The sequence below is a fragment of the Lissotriton vulgaris genome, chromosome 7 (genome assembly GCF_964263255.1).
Source record: "Lissotriton vulgaris chromosome 7, aLisVul1.2, whole genome shotgun sequence".
Classification (NCBI taxonomy): domain Eukaryota; kingdom Metazoa; phylum Chordata; class Amphibia; order Caudata; family Salamandridae; genus Lissotriton; species Lissotriton vulgaris.
The window spans coordinates 111,587,308-111,603,731 of NC_141695.1; the positions used below are offsets into that span (position 1 = coordinate 111,587,308).

General features: G+C 48.1%; 1 protein-coding gene across 1 annotated transcript in view; it reads left to right on the top strand.

Moving 5' to 3' along the window:
- The first annotated feature begins 11,774 nt into the window (after positions 1–11,774).
- LOC147700935 (C-type lectin domain family 2 member B-like) overlaps positions 11,775–16,424 on the top strand; it is a 73,562-nt gene continuing 68,912 nt past the window's right edge. The window contains exons 1-2 of the mRNA XM_086929777.1: positions 11,775–12,002; positions 14,667–14,768. Of these exons, the coding sequence (XP_086785903.1) occupies positions 11,948–12,002; positions 14,667–14,768 (157 nt within the window). The 5' untranslated portion in view covers positions 11,775–11,947. The remainder of the gene's footprint in view (positions 12,003–14,666; positions 14,769–16,424) is intronic.

Here is a 16,424-nt window from a genome sequence, read left to right on the forward strand (position 1 = left end):
GACGTGTAGCAAACCGCAGAGTTCGTAGATGGTGCCTGCGGGTGCAGGGTGACTACTCCTTAGCCACAAGGGAGAAATCTTGAGAAGAGTCTTGAGTTTCCTTTCGTAGAAAGTAGTTCTTGATTCAAAGATGATCTAATTTGGAAGGGTCCCCGCTCCTGCCTTTATCCTAAAGAAAGGGGTGGGTACGCGATTAGGTCCGGCCCTAGGGGTGGGACCAGATAGGGCGGTGGTTACACCCCTCTCCCGTGCCGGACTTTCCCCAGGCCAGGGGCTGGTGTGCCCCTGGAACTGGTTCTAGCCGCTGGTTCTATGCACAGTGAGCACCGGGGTGCCACTTGCAGTCACCTTCCTGTAAAGCCCTGCCTACCCAGGATACACAAAACCCTGTCTGGGATGGTGCTAGCACCGCCCCTGACAGGAAACCCTTTGTCCAAGCACTCCTCGCTGGAAGGACTCCCAGCAGCAGGAGGTCAGACTCGTGTCTGTGGTGGCAGCATCCATTTTGTGGAGCTGAGGCTTGAGTTAACTTTAACCGGGGTTCACAGATACATACATGTTGTGTCCCTCTAGAAGGGTGGAATGCTAACCCCGTCGCCAGTATTGGCGAGGGGTTAGTATTCCAATTCGTATGGCACCTTACTCGACATGTTTTGATAAAGCAATACCAAAGATAGCATTTAAACGCGAGGATTATAATGCACTTAAGAGTATATGGTATGCGTTATCATGGAACAGCTATTAGTACTTGGTTCCGCAAGCTGCAGACAGGCTCAGCTCATGCCAGAGCACCATCTCACACGATTCCAAGCACTCTGCCTTCAGGATTGTCAAGGCCTGCCATAGGAGTGACTGATAGGAATCTGTGTGTCCATTTTTAGGGTTAGATATAGGTATACTATATCTAAAGCAAAGGGTGATTACACCACCTTGCCCCAGCTGTCGTGCAGCCAGTTGTGTCAGATTTAGATGGCCATCCAGGGGTGGCATAATACATGCTTCAGCCCCTGGTAGGCCCTGGGTACACCTATGCCTTGAGTTACAGGGTCTGATAAGGTGGCCCAGTACCAATTGGATAATGCACCTAAGGAACACATGTCAATTTAGTGAGAGAACAGCTAGGCTGTGGGTCTGATTGGCAGGCCCACAGCCAGAGAAAGTCGTAAACCAGTGAAACAAAAGCAAAAAAATCTGGGTGATCATAGGATTGCAGACCCTACTCTCCTACATGACCCTCCCCCAAACTTTGGGACAATAAACTAACCTTGACCAGGTGAGTCTTCTTGCTCTAAGTGGAAATACCTGGAGAGCCCATCTGCATTGCCATGATCAGTGCCAGGTCTATGCTCCACTGTAAAATCCATCCCCTGTAGGGAAATGGACCACCTAAGCAGTTTGGGGTTTTCACCATTCATCTGATTTAGCCACAAGAGGGGCGTATGGTCGGTCTGAATCTTGAAATGAGTGCCAAACAAGTATGGCCTCAGTTTTTTCAGGGCCCAAACCACAGCAAAGGCCTCCCTCTCAATAGCTGACCAATTTTTCTCTCTGGGGGTCAGCCTTCTGCTTATAAAAGCAATGGGCTGGTCTTGACCATCAAAATTCAGTTGAGATAGAACAGCTCCCACACCCAACTCAGAAGCATCTGTTTGGACAATGAATGGTTTGGAGTAGTCTGGACTCTTGAGGATAGGTGCTGTGCACATGGCCTGCTTTAGGTCATCGAATGCTTTTTGACAGCCTGCTGTCCACTGAACCTTTTTGGGCATTTTCTTACTTGTCAGTTTATTAAGTGGAGTCACAATTGATCCATAATTTCTGACAAACTTTCTGTAGTAACCAGTTAGGCCCAAGAAAGCTCGAACCTGAGTCTGGGTGGTTGGTGGAGCCCAATCCCTGATTGACTGTATTTTGCTCTCCAGTGGTTGAACTTGGCCTCCACCTACAAGGTGGCCCAAGTACACAACCTGTGTCTGCCCTATCTGGCACTTGGTGGCCTTGATAGTGAGACCTGCTGCTTGCAGTGCCTCTAACACTTTCCTCAGATGGACCAGGTGATCCTCCCAGGTGGAGCTAATGACAGCTATATCATCTAGATATGCTGCACAGAAGTCATCCAGCCCAGTGAGAACATGATTCACCAACCTTTGGAAGGTGGCAGGTGCATTTTTTAGACCAAAGGGCATTACCACAAATTGATAATGCCCACCAGGGGTTGAAAATGCTGTTTTGGGCTTAGCATCCTCAGCTAACCTGATTTGCCAATACCCAGCTGTCAGGTCAAATGTACTTAAGTAGTTGGCAGAAGCCAATCTATCTATAAGTTCATCTGCCCTTGGTATGGGGTGGGCATCAATCTTAGTGACTGCATTGAGACCCCTGTAGTCTAAGCAGAACCTCATCTCTTTCTTACTACCCTGGGTGTGAGGTTTTGGCACTAGAACTACTGGACTAGCCCAAGGGCTATCTGAGGGTTCAATGACTCCCAACTCCAACATTTTCTGCACTTCTCTTTTGATGCAGTCTCTAACATGATCAGGCTGCCTGTAGATTTTACTCTTAACTGGCAAGCTGTCACCAGTGTCAACCTCATGGGTACACCAATTGGTTTGACTGGGTGTTAGAGAGAACATATGCCTGAAGGATTGAAGAACCTGTTTGCAATCCTTCTGTTGATGTTCAGAGAGGCTGCCACAAAAGACAACACCATCTACTGATCCATCATCAGGATTCTGAGTGAGCAGGTCTGGGAGAGGGTCACTCTCTTCCTCCTGTCCCTCATCTATGGCCATGAGCAAGCTCATGTCCTTCCTGTCGACATATGCTTTGAGCCTGTTAACATGGAGCACCCTGTGGGGGCTCCTGGGAGTTCCAAGGTCCACCAGGTAGGTGACCTCTCCCTTCTTCTCAAGAATTGTGTGGGGCCCAGGCCATTTGTCTTTGAGTGCTGCTGGGGCCACTGGCTCCAACACCCACACCTTCTGTCCAGGCTGATAAACAGTCAGGACAGCCTTTTGGTCATGCCAATCTTTTTGGAGTTCTTGGCTGGCCTTAAGGTTTTCAGATGCCTTTTCCATATACTCAGCCATCCTGGAGCGGAGACCAAGTACATAGTCCACTATGCTGGTTGCAGGCTTTTTGAGAGGTCTCTCCCATCCTTCCTTAACCAAACACAGGGGTCCTCTCACAGGATGCCCATACAGAAGTTCAAAAGGGCTGAAGCCAACCCCCTTCTGTGGGACCTCTCTGTAAGCAAACAAAAGGCAGGAAATCAGGACATCCCATCTACGCCTGAGCTTTTCAGGTAGTCCATGAATCATCCCTTTTAGGGTCCTGTTGAACCTTTCAACAAGCCCATTGCATTGTGGATGATAGGGTGTAGTGAACTTGTAGTTGACACCACATTCCTTCCACATAGCAGTTAAGTAGCTTGACATGAAGTTTGCACCTCTGTCAGAGACAACCTCCTTAGGGAAGCCCACTCTGGAGAACACTCCAACTAGGGCTCTTGCCACAACAGGTGCTGTAGTGGTCCTAAGGGGAATAGCTTCAGGATACCTGGTGGCATGATCCACTACCACCAGTATCAACTTGTGCCCTGATGCTGTCTGGGGTTCCATTGGACCAACAATGTCAATCCCCACTCTTTCAAAGGGCACCCCCACCACAGGCATTGGTATAAGGGGGGCCTTTGTTGTGCCACCTGACTTACCACTGGCTTGGCAAGTGACACAGGAGCGACACAACTCCTTGGTATCCTCATTCATGTGAGGCCAGTGAAAGTGTGAGACAAGTCTGTCCCAAGTCTTTGTCTGGCCTAAGTGTCCTGCTAAGGGAATCTCATGGGCCAAGGTAAGAAGGAAACCTCTCTGAGACAAGGGGATAACCAGCCTCCTGGCCATGCCAGGCTTGGGGTCTCTTGCCTCAGTGTACAGGAGTCCATCCTCCCAGTATACCTTGTGGGTACCTGTGGCGTTCCCAGCAGCCTCAGCAGCAGCCTGCTGTCTGAGGGGTTCAAGGGAAGGGCAGTCTAATTGTTCCTTCCCCAGGTCTTCTCTTGAGGGTCCACCTGAGCCCAGGAATTCAACTTGATCAAGTTCAAACTCTTTAGGCTCAGTTTCCCTCAGTTCCTGTAGGTCAGCCTCCTCTGAGACTTGATCCTCAACCTGGGGCAAGGGGGAAGGCAATGCCTTAACCCTACTGCTCTTCTTCTTGGAAGGTGGCTGGTCCATTGTTCCAGGATCCAGCACCTGTTCAGTGGGGCATCTTCTGGCCTGTGACCTAGTCACAGCAAGCACATGTGCTGGCAAGCCTAACATCTCCATGTGAGTCCTATGCTCCACTTCTGACCATTGTGATGACTCCAAATCATTGCCCAACAAACAATCCACTGGGAGGTCTGAACTAACTACAACCTTCTTTTGGCCAATTACCCCTCCCCAGGAGAAAGCAACAATTGCCATATTATGACTGGTAGTGACATTGCTTGCATTGGTCACCAGGACATCTGTACCTGGCATGATCTGTCCAGGGTCCACAAAGTTAGGTGTCACCATTGTGACACTGGCACAAGTGTCCCTATAGGCCTGAGCCATTTTGCCATTGATAAAAGGTGTCTGTCTGTATTTGCCCAAAGTATTGGGACTGACATCAGGGGATATATCCACATCCCCTGTACAGACAAGGACAGCCTGAGTGAGTGTGCCAACTAAGTTGTCATACCCCTCAGAACCCAAGGTTAACCCAACTAGTCCCTTGGGAGGTGCACTACTACTGCTGGCTGTACTAGGGGGCACAGGTGCCTTAGGGGCTGCAGTAGTAGGAGTCTGCCCTCCTTTCTTGGTGCACTCACTAAACCAGTGAGTTTTACTTTTACAGTACTGGCACCACCTTTTTGACTGGCCTTTTTGAGTCTTCTTCTTCTGGGAAGCCTGACCCCCACCCTCTTTGGATTGTTGGGGACCTGTCGAAGACTTCTGGTCATTTTCACTTTTAGTATCTTTACCCTTCTGGTCTGCTTTCTTCTGACCACCCTGGTTCTGGCCCTGGTTTTGCTTAACTCTTGTTCTGACCCATCTGTCTGCCTTCTTTCCCAATTCTTGGGGAGAGGTCAGATCTGAGTCAACAAGATGCTGATGCAACAACTGGTTCTGACAATTGTTTAAAATCTGTTCCCTCATGATCAGATTATACAATCCTGTGTAATCAGTAACCTTACTGCCCAGCAACCAGCCCTCCAAAGCCTTAGTGGCACAATCTACAAAATCAGACCAATCCTGAGACTGAGTTTTCTGGGTATCCCTGAACAGCAACCTGTACTGCTCAGTGGTTAGGCCAAACCCATCTATCAGTGTATTCTTCAGGATCTGGTAATTGTTAGCATCCTCCACTCTTGTAGTGAGGAGCTTATCTCTACCTTTGCCTTCAAAGGAGAGCCACAAGATAGCTGCCCACTGACTTTGGGGGACACACTGCACAGTGCAGGCCCTCTCCAAAGCAGTAATCCATTTGTGGATATCATCCCCTTGTTTAAAGGGGGGCACTATCTTACTCAGGTGTCTAGTGTCTAAACTCCTGTTTTCCCTTGGGGGAATGCTGCCACCAGTGGGAGTTGTCCCACTCAATTCTTGCTCTCTAGCAAAGGCAAGTCTCTCTTTGGCCAGGGCAAGTTCTTCCCTTTCAATCCTCAGATTGACTTCCCTTACTTTGGCTTCATACACTCTCCTCTGAGGGGATGTCATCCCTCTTTGAGAAGAGGCCTGAGAGCCATTGGTTCGAATGGATCTGTTAGAGCCTCTAGATAGAGACCTAACTCGTCCATTCCCAATGTTAAGCTGGCCTGAGAGGGGTCCCAGGGGTCTCCTAGTACCATTCTCATGCCTGCTTAAGTTGTCCCTAGTTAGCTGGCTAACTACTCCTGGACTTTTGTCTGCCTCATCCTCAGATGGCTGTAGATCCTCATCCTCCTCTTCACCTTCTGCAGAGAGATGGATAAGGTCAGGGTCACCTGAGGTTCCCTCTAGGGGAGGCATGTTCCCATCTGGATTAGAAGGGTCTGGGTTACCAGCCCTCCTGGCATCATAAGTCTCTAAGAGACCAATCAGGAATGGGATTGTGGGGTTATACCCCTGTTTTAGTTTCCTGGAGGTACACACTTGTCTCATCTCCTGGAAACTAAGAACAGCATATCTGGAAGCGACCTGTGGAGGGTCCACTGACACAAGGGGAGACTCAGAGTTTCCTCCTTTGTCTGACATGCTGATTCTAGTGTGGTGTAAGTGATGCACCTACCTACACTATATGTTTGCCTACTGATCCCTTGCTAAGAGTTGCAGCCAAGGTGTGCTAAGCCTTGAGGAGCTACAACAGCTGGTTCAGTAGAACTCAGAGTATTCTAAGCTAAGTTATATGTACCTGGAGTACTTATGTGATCTTTCACAAGATATTCTTAGGATACGTGTGGTAAAACAACAGCAAGCTCAAATCCCAACCGCTGCTCACCAATGTGAGAAGTTGGCCTGATATATAATGTTCACTATTCTAGTGAGCACTTTGTATCAGTCCAAACAACCCTTATTGATGATTGGTTGTAAGTCAACCTTATGACCAGCTATCCTAGTAGCGTGGATACGAGCAGTCTTCGGGCTAAACTCTAGAGGGCGTGTTAAGCCAGCTGTTATACCATCACATATACCCCTTGAACACCAAGTGAAAGGACACCACACAAGTGTTATGAAAATAAACAGTGTATTTATTTAGATCACAACAGCCCTGTACTCTTTATGAGGACAGGGTACTAAGCACACAACAAAACTCTTACGAAAATACTTTAAGTTGCACAATTTACACAATTGCCCGAGGGGCACGAAAAACCATATACTCTAAAAGTGGAATGCGAAATTACTAGCAGGTAAGTACTGTACTAATAGGCTTTGGAATCGCTAGGACTTGACTACTGAACCTTCAGATTACTAATAGGAGGCCTAGGGGACTCGGGTGCAGAGTGTGCACTCTCACGCGGGATGCGGGACAAAGTCTATGGAGGCTAGTAAAGGCAAAGTTAGTGTTCCCGGGCGAACCCGACTAGGTAGATCGAAAACGACAGTGGATCCTGACCCTTGGATAGTGAGGCTATGCTGGGGCACCGAAATGCCGAAGTTACCTAGCCCAGGGGCTGCAGCTGCATAGGTCTCAAAAGACGTTGGGAATCCTCGTAGACGAACCACGAGCCTGAAGAAAGAAGTTGCTGGCAGGCGACCAGTGAAGATTGTTCGAGTGATCCAAGCCTGGATCGAAGATGGATGACACCTGAAAGCAGAGGGGACCAAGTTCGTGACTACTAGCCAGTAGTCAGGTGGCACCAGGAGGGCACCGGATGGTAGTCACCTCGACTAGGTGAGTGGGCGACGCTGGGCTCGGCAGTCTCACGGACCAGGAGGCGTTGTCGGCAACCAGGATGGAGGTGCGAGCTGCCCACGATGGATTATGCTGTCGACGTCGCTGGACCCAGGATTGGGGCAACAAGTCTTGGCAAATTCAAGCCCATGCGGTGGACCTAAAATGGCGTCTGGAGTGGACCAGGAGGGTCCGGGGTGCTCCTCTTTTGGAAGGGAGCAAGGGCCAGTCTGGAGCAACCAGACCAGCAGCAGTGATGTCGTCGGCAATCGTTAAGAAGGCCACAAGCCAGCGGGCTAGTAGCCAAACAACGCGGTGAGCAGCAAAAAGCAGAAGGGCCCTACGCAGATCGTGGAGATGCTGGGGTGCTGGACTTCAGTGCTGGAGCTGCTCAGGGTCGGGGCTTCTCGGACCCCAAAGCACTCACCAGAGGATCCCTCGGCGGTTGTGCTGGATTGAAGTCGTGCAGTTCTGATGATGGCCGGTCCCTCGAGGTCTCGTCGCACCTACGGTTCTCAGCTTAGCTGTAGAGGTAGGTAGAAGTCAGAGGTGCCAGGGAAGCCGGGTCTCGTCGTGCTGGTCGGTCGGATTCCTGAGGAAGGACGTGTAGCAAACCGCAGAGTTCGTAGATGGTGCCTGCGGGTGCAGGGTGACTACTCCTTAGCCACAAGGGAGAAATCTTGAGAAGAGTCTTGAGTTTCCTTTCGTAGAAAGTAGTTCTTGATTCAAAGATGATCTAATTTGGAAGGGTCCCCGCTCCTGCCTTTATCCTAAAGAAAGGGGTGGGTACGCGATTAGGTCCGGCCCTAGGGGTGGGACCAGATAGGGCGGTGGTTACACCCCTCTCCCGTGCCGGACTTTCCCCAGGCCAGGGGCTGGTGTGCCCCTGGAACTGGTTCTAGCCGCTGGTTCTATGCACAGTGAGCACCGGGGTGCCACTTGCAGTCACCTTCCTGTAAAGCCCTGCCTACCCAGGATACACAAAACCCTGTCTGGGATGGTGCTAGCACCGCCCCTGACAGGAAACCCTTTGTCCAAGCACTCCTCGCTGGAAGGACTCCCAGCAGCAGGAGGTCAGACTCGTGTCTGTGGTGGCAGCATCCATTTTGTGGAGCTGAGGCTTGAGTTAACTTTAAACGGGGTTCACAGTTACATACATGTCGTGTCCCTCTAGAAGGGTGGAATGCTAACCCCGTCGCCAGTATTGGCGAGGGGTTAGTATTCCAATTCGACATGTTTTGATAAAGCAATACCAAAGATAGCATTTAACCGCGAGGATTATAATGCACTTAAGAGTATATGGTATGCGTTATCATGGAACAGCTATTAGGACTTGGTTCCGCAAGCTGCAGACAGGCTCAGCTCATGCCAGAGCACCATCTCACACGATTCCAAGCACTCTGCCTTCAGGATTGTCAAGGCCTGCCATAGGAGTGACTGATAGGAATCTGTGTGTCCATTTTTAGGGTTAGATATAGGTATACTATATCTAAAGCAAAGGGTGATTACACCACCTTGCCCCAGCTGTCGTGCAGCCAGTTGTGTCAGATTTAGATGGCCATCCAGGGGTGGCATAATACATGCTTCAGCCTCTGGTAGGCCCTGGGTACACCTATGCCTTGAGTTACAGGGTCTGATAAGGTGGCCCAGTACCAATTGGATAATGCACCTAAGGTACACATGTCAATTTAGTGAGAGAACAGCTAGGCTGTGGGTCTGATTGGCAGGCCCACAGCCAGAGAAAGTCGTAAACCAGTGAAACAAAAGCAAAAAAATCTGGGTGATCATAGGATTGCAGACCCTACTCTCCTACAATTATTATATACAACGAAGCCGAAATTGGTTTATTTATCTTATGCAACTAATAACCATTGACAAAGCCAATAGTCCTGACTTCTTGTAGGTGTAATGCTGTTGTGTTCAGTATGTGGATACAATGACAGAAGCTGTAAAATACTAGTTGGGGGGCCACAATGCTAAGCACAGATTTTATCCTAGGTGTTTTGCAGCGATGCCCTTAATTACATGGGCCACGCCCCTTTGGGAGACACTCCCTCCCCCGTTTTTCATGCGATTTAAAGCCCTGGACTTAAGGGCACTCTAGCATCACCAGCCTCAGTGAGTGGCAAGGGTGGGAGGGATCAGATGCTGAAAACGAAAGGTGAGAGAGTGGGAGGCTGAAAAGGGAGTGGAGAGAGATTATGTGAGCATTTAGTTTGTAACTTGAACATCAGTGCTTTCAGTCCCAATAGCACACATTCCAAGAGAGCTGAGATGGATAATGCACAAGCTGCAGTTAGTGCAGGACTCTCAATAAGAGTTCAGCAGAGTGGTCTAAGTGGGCCGGGTCTACTTGGAACTAGGGGGCGGATGTATTAAGCATTTTAACGTTGGCAAATTTGCCATTTGCTTTTTCCTCCGCACAAATCCCATTTTTTTTAGTCAAAAAATGTTTCCAACTCCTCAAATGGTATTCCTAAAAGATGCAGATTTGATACCGAATCAGTATCTCGTATATCATTTTTGGTTGCAAAACTTTGCAAATCTGTTAACGCCTCGCAGGAAGTGGTTATTTGTTTGCACAAGTTAATAGGGCTTCACTGGCCTAACACTTGATGAGACCTCCCCCTGCTAGGAACGTGGAGGGGCCCCCTCCAGATTCATCAATGAGCTCTCTGGGCAGAGTACTGTGCTGAGTGGGGGGGCATGAACTAAGTGGGGGGCCACACCGCAGGCGCCACAGGGGCCTGTGTTACACCACTGGGACCCTTTGCGAATGGAAAAAAACTATTTGTTAAAGAGTAGGCAGTGATCCAGGAAACCAATGACTACTCGTTAGATTTTTTTTTTTTTACTTTTTTTGTCAATGCAGGCGCTTTCCTTCAATTAAAATAGTCTGCATTAAAAAAATGTAATGCTTTATTCAGGAGCAAATCCTGACTCAAGCAGGTCATAATCCATGCGATGGCCTCCAATTGTAGCGAGTTACAATTTGCAACGTGCCTCATAAATATTCTCAAGGGAGGTCCGGCTGCGACCCACAATGATTCAGAACTGTATGAACCGAAGCAATGAGCACATATGTTGGTTCTCACTATTTACTGCTTGCAAAAATAGTGGTCGCAGTTTGCGGTCAGCATCTTGGGATCAGTTTTTCGTAAATCTGGTGCAGTGTTCCCAAACTTTTTTAGTGCATAATGCAATTTTAGGTTAAGTGTACCAGACTGCACAAGCTGTCTTCTTTCGACGTGTTTATATTACTAAATATTTACATTATACTTACATACCAGGACAGAAGGGTTCGATCCTGTCCCTTTGTGTATGTATTCTTGGATGTCTTTACTTTTTTTTTTACCTAGCGTCTTATGTCGATTGGTGAGGGTATATTACTGAATAATTACAACAAAATTTCATACGTGCAATGCCAGATCCGTATGTGTGTCCGAAGTCCACAATAACAAGTCACAAAAACCATGTGTGTGTAAATATATTTATACATATATATATATTATTTCAGTCCCATTACTTAGTAATGAGCCATTGGCACACAAAGGCGCAGAGATCCAAAGCTGCCGTTATGTTAAGTTAAGTTGCATTGCTATGCCGCCCCCCCCCCCCCCTGATATTGCGTACATTTTTTTATTAATTTATTTCAGTTGGGTTTGAGCTCTGGGTTGCTGCACTGTGCTGGCGAGGCCCGGATTTTGAATGCCCACTTCCATTAGCTTTGTAATTGGCTGGACGGCAGCGCGCGCCTCAGTGGTGGCTGGTGAGATTTAAAAGTGGCAGGGCGTAACAAACTGTTTCAAAGTTAAAAAAGTGAGAATGCATGCATTACTATTTTTTGTATATATGTTGCAAACTGGCTCTCTGAAAGTTTTTACTGTCACTCTCCAAACATATACTCTTAGCTCTAGTCGCTTTTCGTTTCTTCCCACCCCCCAGACCTGTCTTCGGGTCTATAGCTCCTGAATGTGTCCCCCTTGCCGGTCTGTATGTTTGCGCGCTTCCCTTCTTCCTTGGCTCACATCTTTCGCCATGATTTTAATTTCTCTTTCTTTCTTCGAATTACTCGTCGGTTTATTACTTCCCTGTCTGCCGCCGCTCTGTCGGCTTCGCCATTGCTTCCTTGCTGCCACTTTCTCCTCAGATAGATTCATACAACTACAACCTGAGCCTCTCGAAGCCTTCGAGAGGCTCAGGGTGTCACCCCACGTGATGGTGTCACCCGATGCGGTCGCACCCCCCTAGTGACCGCTTGTAGTGCTCAGGCACGCTCGCCATGCCCGTTTGAGAGCTGTTTTCACAATGTGCAGGGCTGTTTACTGCTCACACTGGCACGGCCCCTCTGGGCAGGCCGTCCCGCCAGGCATGCGCCCGCTGAGAAGGGGGAGTGTCACCGGCGGTAGACATCACTGAGCATTCATCGTAGATCTGGCCTTTCTGCTCATCGTCCCGATCCGCGCAGTTCGCTGCCGTGGGTGCAAGGACCGGAGGATGTGAGGCGGATCGCGGAGGAAGCACCCAGATCCACCCTGACCCAGGCGAGGAGATGGCCTCGTGCCAGGACCCGGGCAGCACCGGAGCAGACGTGGAGAGAGACGGCGGTAAGCACCGGTCTGCACTCGCCACTCCTGTCCAGCTGCAAGTAATGGGGCGGTGGATGGGGGGGGGGGGGGGGGGGGGGGGGGTTACAGTGGAGACCCCCTTCTTATTCATCTCCCTAATACCCCCAGTATACCCCCAGTGGCCTCCCCCCACCAAGGGGGGGGTCGTCCCAGATCAGAGGCGCAACTAGAGCCAAATTTCGGGGGGGGGGGGGGTGCTAAGAAAAAACGTAGGGAGGCTGAACCTTTAATCAGTAGGCAGAGTGGAGCTACAGGGGTGAAACAACTGCAAGGCCTAATCAACATTCTGGTCTTTTAAAGACCTGTGTCTCACTCTCACATATTCTTTTCTCCCTCTGAACTTTCTCCCAAGTTCGGCTCTCAGCGGAGGCTCAAAGCAGTGGGGGTGTGGCCAAATCCCTTTACCCTCCGCCCCCGCTCCCCTTTACAAAAAAAAAACATGTACATTCACGTGACATCATGTAAGGAGACTGGTGCTCCTGTGACGCGCTCCAGTGCCTTCGGGTGCAGTTTGCGCTCAGAAAACGGCAAATAATGTTTAACTTCAGTGTTAAAGCGTGCACTGGTTACGAGGAATGGGAATTACTATTTTATCTATGGGTTCAGGAAGGCGGTGAGAGGGCGTGTGCACCTTCTGTGCACCATAAAGAAAGCTAGCGCTGTCACTGTGGACAACGCGTAGACGCTTCAATGCGCCTCGTTCAGTGACCACGTCTGCGTTTCATTAAACAAAACAAGGCAGACGGGGGTTTTTTGTACCCAAAATCCAGAGATATAAACGCCCACATATAAAGGGGACTGGGACATGTTTTATGTTTCTCATTGGAATTTGAATGTACTGATAATGAGCGCCCTCAAACCATTCAGCGTAGCTGCGTCATTGTCGAGGCTCCAAACAATATACATTATGCAAGAGGGTTGCCTACACCACGGCAAAAACACAAATGAATTCGTTTATTTGAACTAGAAACATTTTAGGTACACCTGTGATTTGTTATGTGGCAAATTGTGTCGAAAGCGTTACATTCAGAATTATGTGGTAAATACCAGAGTATGAGGTCTGGATTCAGACACCAAATACGTTTTCCGCTTTTTGGCGGTAGTCGGGGTTAGACGGTACCAGCTTTTGCCCCCCCCCCCTCCTAAACAAATCTATAATTATGAAATGAACATTGTATTCTGTTTGTGACGTGGCTTTACAGTCGACGACATCTCTCGAAGAGAGAATTCTCAGTGGGGGAGTGGAATAAAAACACAAAACATCCGAACGACCCTGAGGAACACCTGCGCAGTTTGCACCAAAATAGAGAAATAAAAGGGGTTTAAGCCTTGATCCAGTCTTTGCCGACGGAACCAGAGCCCAGAACTTTCTTTCCGTTTCTTTTGATTTTTTTCCCGTTTCTTTTGATTGCATTTTTAATATAGCGCGAAGTGTAACCAATGTGAGCACTTTACACCGGCACCAGACTACAAAAGAAGCCCCTCCGCCCCTCTCACGTTGAACAACAGTAGATACACTTTGTAACTCGTTAGGGAAGCAGACAAGACCCATTCAAACTTAACTTGGGCTCTTTGATTAAGTGGAAAATAAATTCGATTTTTGGGTAACCTACTCCTGGGCGAACTAAGCGACAATTCACGGGGCTCTTTCCAACTTCTTTAATTTCAGTGTCTTACCCTTATTAAAGATTGAAACAAGGTAAAACGCAGTTTACACACTTGTTATATCTAATTATTATCAAGCATATACAAAGGTGTTTGTTTATCCGCATTTTTCGTTTTAATATCTCCCTAGAGAAGTCTGTGTGCCATGTTATAGTGATTCCTGCCTTTACCGAGGGTTGTTTTTCGTACAAAACCTTACGATTCTCGTTAAAAGGCGGAGGTGAAATAGAGCTTGTTTGTCGCCTGCGTGACCTCTGCGCCATCAACCCCCCCCCCCCACCTCCTTCCTCAGACTGCGGCCCCCAACACCTCCTGATGGGGCCCGGGGCCTTCGTAGGAGGCAAAGCTGACGATGCGCGACTCCTGAGCCACAGATGGGGAGCCAGGGGTCCCCACTTCTCACAGCAGCGACAGTGCACATTCTCGGCAGTGGGGCACCTACCAATAGTGTGGAATCAAACTGTTGTTCTGGGCAGTCAGCTCTGAAGCCCTGTCCTGTCGCTGTACTCTCGAAAGTTCAAAGAGCGCGCATGATGTTATAGTAATTTGTCTTTGTTGTCTGGATGGACTTGTTTCAGCCTCATTTTTAGGGGTCCTTGGTTTGTTCTTCGAACTTGTCTGCAATGGTGCGTCACATCCGGGGGTTCTACTAAAGCTTTCTGTAACTTATGTTCGTGTGTTTCTCTCAGCTGCTACCCAGCCACCTGTCAGTCCACAATCTCACCTTTTTGGCCACTTGTGCACTCAAATACCCATTTTCCATGAATTCAGTTATTCATCAATTCATGCATCTTGCCATGGGTGGGTTCCTTTCTGTCACCCACTCACGTGACTATCAAAAAAGAAGCAATTTCAGATGCTAAAAATGGCGGACCTATTGACGTTTATGCGCTCGTGTTAAATATGAACTCTGTTCGATGCTGCTTTTTTGTCTTCACAGCCAGATTGTACTTGAAGTTTTTTTTTTTTTTTTTTTAGGTTGGCCTGTACGCAGCCTTTCGAAAAAATGTGTCTTCCCTGCCGTCATTGTAGTCTGCTTCTGCTTGGCGGTCGGCCTCATATTGGTTATTTACTTTGCAGGTGAGTTTATATTCCTTTTATACTAGCAGACCCATGAACATAACATGCACAGGTATCAGAAATGACATAAACCTATGATGAGAGCTGACAGATGGTTCCTATGCTTTTACTGCGGAGAAATAATTAAGGTGTGGCGTGGAAACTAAAGTTAAAATTGGACAACTCGCTAGGCTGAGGTCTGCTCTTAGAGGTGCTCATTCATAAAGAAAAACAGTCTGATTTTTCACGCGATGATCAGAGTAAAATTCTCTTAAGGGTATGACTTTAAAAAAAAAGAAAAACATTTTTTTTTTAAAGAGGGAGAAAAACAGACAATCAGCGTTAACATGCATGCATATCCTGCTATCAGGTAAGGGCACTCGGAGGTGGAGACACCCTACAGTTCTGTAAACCACTTCCATTAGCTGCTTTGCCGACTATAGGTGTATGATGGGGCTCGCGGTTTGTTAACACGTTTGTAAGAATTACACCAACACTCGTGGAGTGTCGCCCCGCCTGCTGTCAGCGCAGCAGGCACACGCATTCATAAAATGGTAATAAATACCATTTTATTATGTATCACATGTTCGCGCTGCTACAGAGCGAGGGCAGGGGCGGGGCTGATTCGTGCAATTGCACTATTACTTCTGATCCCTGCCAGTGCACATATCAGATTGGCCTTCTGACTAAAGCCGGCCAATCTGACCTGCGCACGTCAGAGCGTTCAATCCCAGGGCTGACAAAAAGGCGAGGGATTGCAGCCGCAGGGCTCCAGCTTCCAAATGAGCACTGGGTTAGCCTGCTCCAGCCAATCCTGAGTGTTTGGATTCGCGTGGCACAAAGGAGGAAGTCCCTCCCTTTCCCCCTGAGGGGAGCACCAGGAGAAGAGAGCAACAGCGACCAGACCATGAGGCCAACAAACGCAACATCTATATGGTGAGTTTTTTTGGGCATTGCCCTACCATATTTTAATGTTGCCTGCCGCTACTGAAACTGCTGCCCGGAATGTCTGGAGCCCGGCAATACCAATATGGGGTTTTCCTAGGGAATCTATTCTGCACATTAAATGATGTAACTTTAGCACCAATTACTCAATTGTGGCAGAATTGCTGTCGATGATAAGCTGTTCATTTGATAACGGATATCAAATTTGGACTGTAAAAAAATTACTTTCAAACTAAGCAATGTATTGGTTGCATTCAGATCTCTCTTGCTTTCTCTGGTTGGCCGGTAGAACACATTGAATACGACGTTTGTCAGATTTGTAACACTTTTTTTCAAAAAACATGGGTTTTCCTCCTGTTTCTACCACACAGAAATGCATCCATGGCAAGGGTTTTGTTCCCCACTTTGTTCCTCTGGGGCATTTCTTGTTCCTCGGTTCAGATCCGTTTGTACCGAACCTGGGGTGTAGGAGTTACGCTGTTGTAACTGGATAGAATCGCTGAATTCTAGTTTATGTAACTGTCACCGCCTAGACCATCTCTGTAGAAGTATTTTGAGACCTGTTTATAATCCCATGGGTGTGTGGAGATGTAAAGTTGCAGTTTAAGCATCTTGAAATAGAGGCGATCTGAAACCTGTTGAGAGTTTTGTTAAATTTCTGTGCAAAGCACAGATATAATTGGTATGCTATGCCTATTGAATCTACTTTTAACAATTTGTTATTTTTTACCT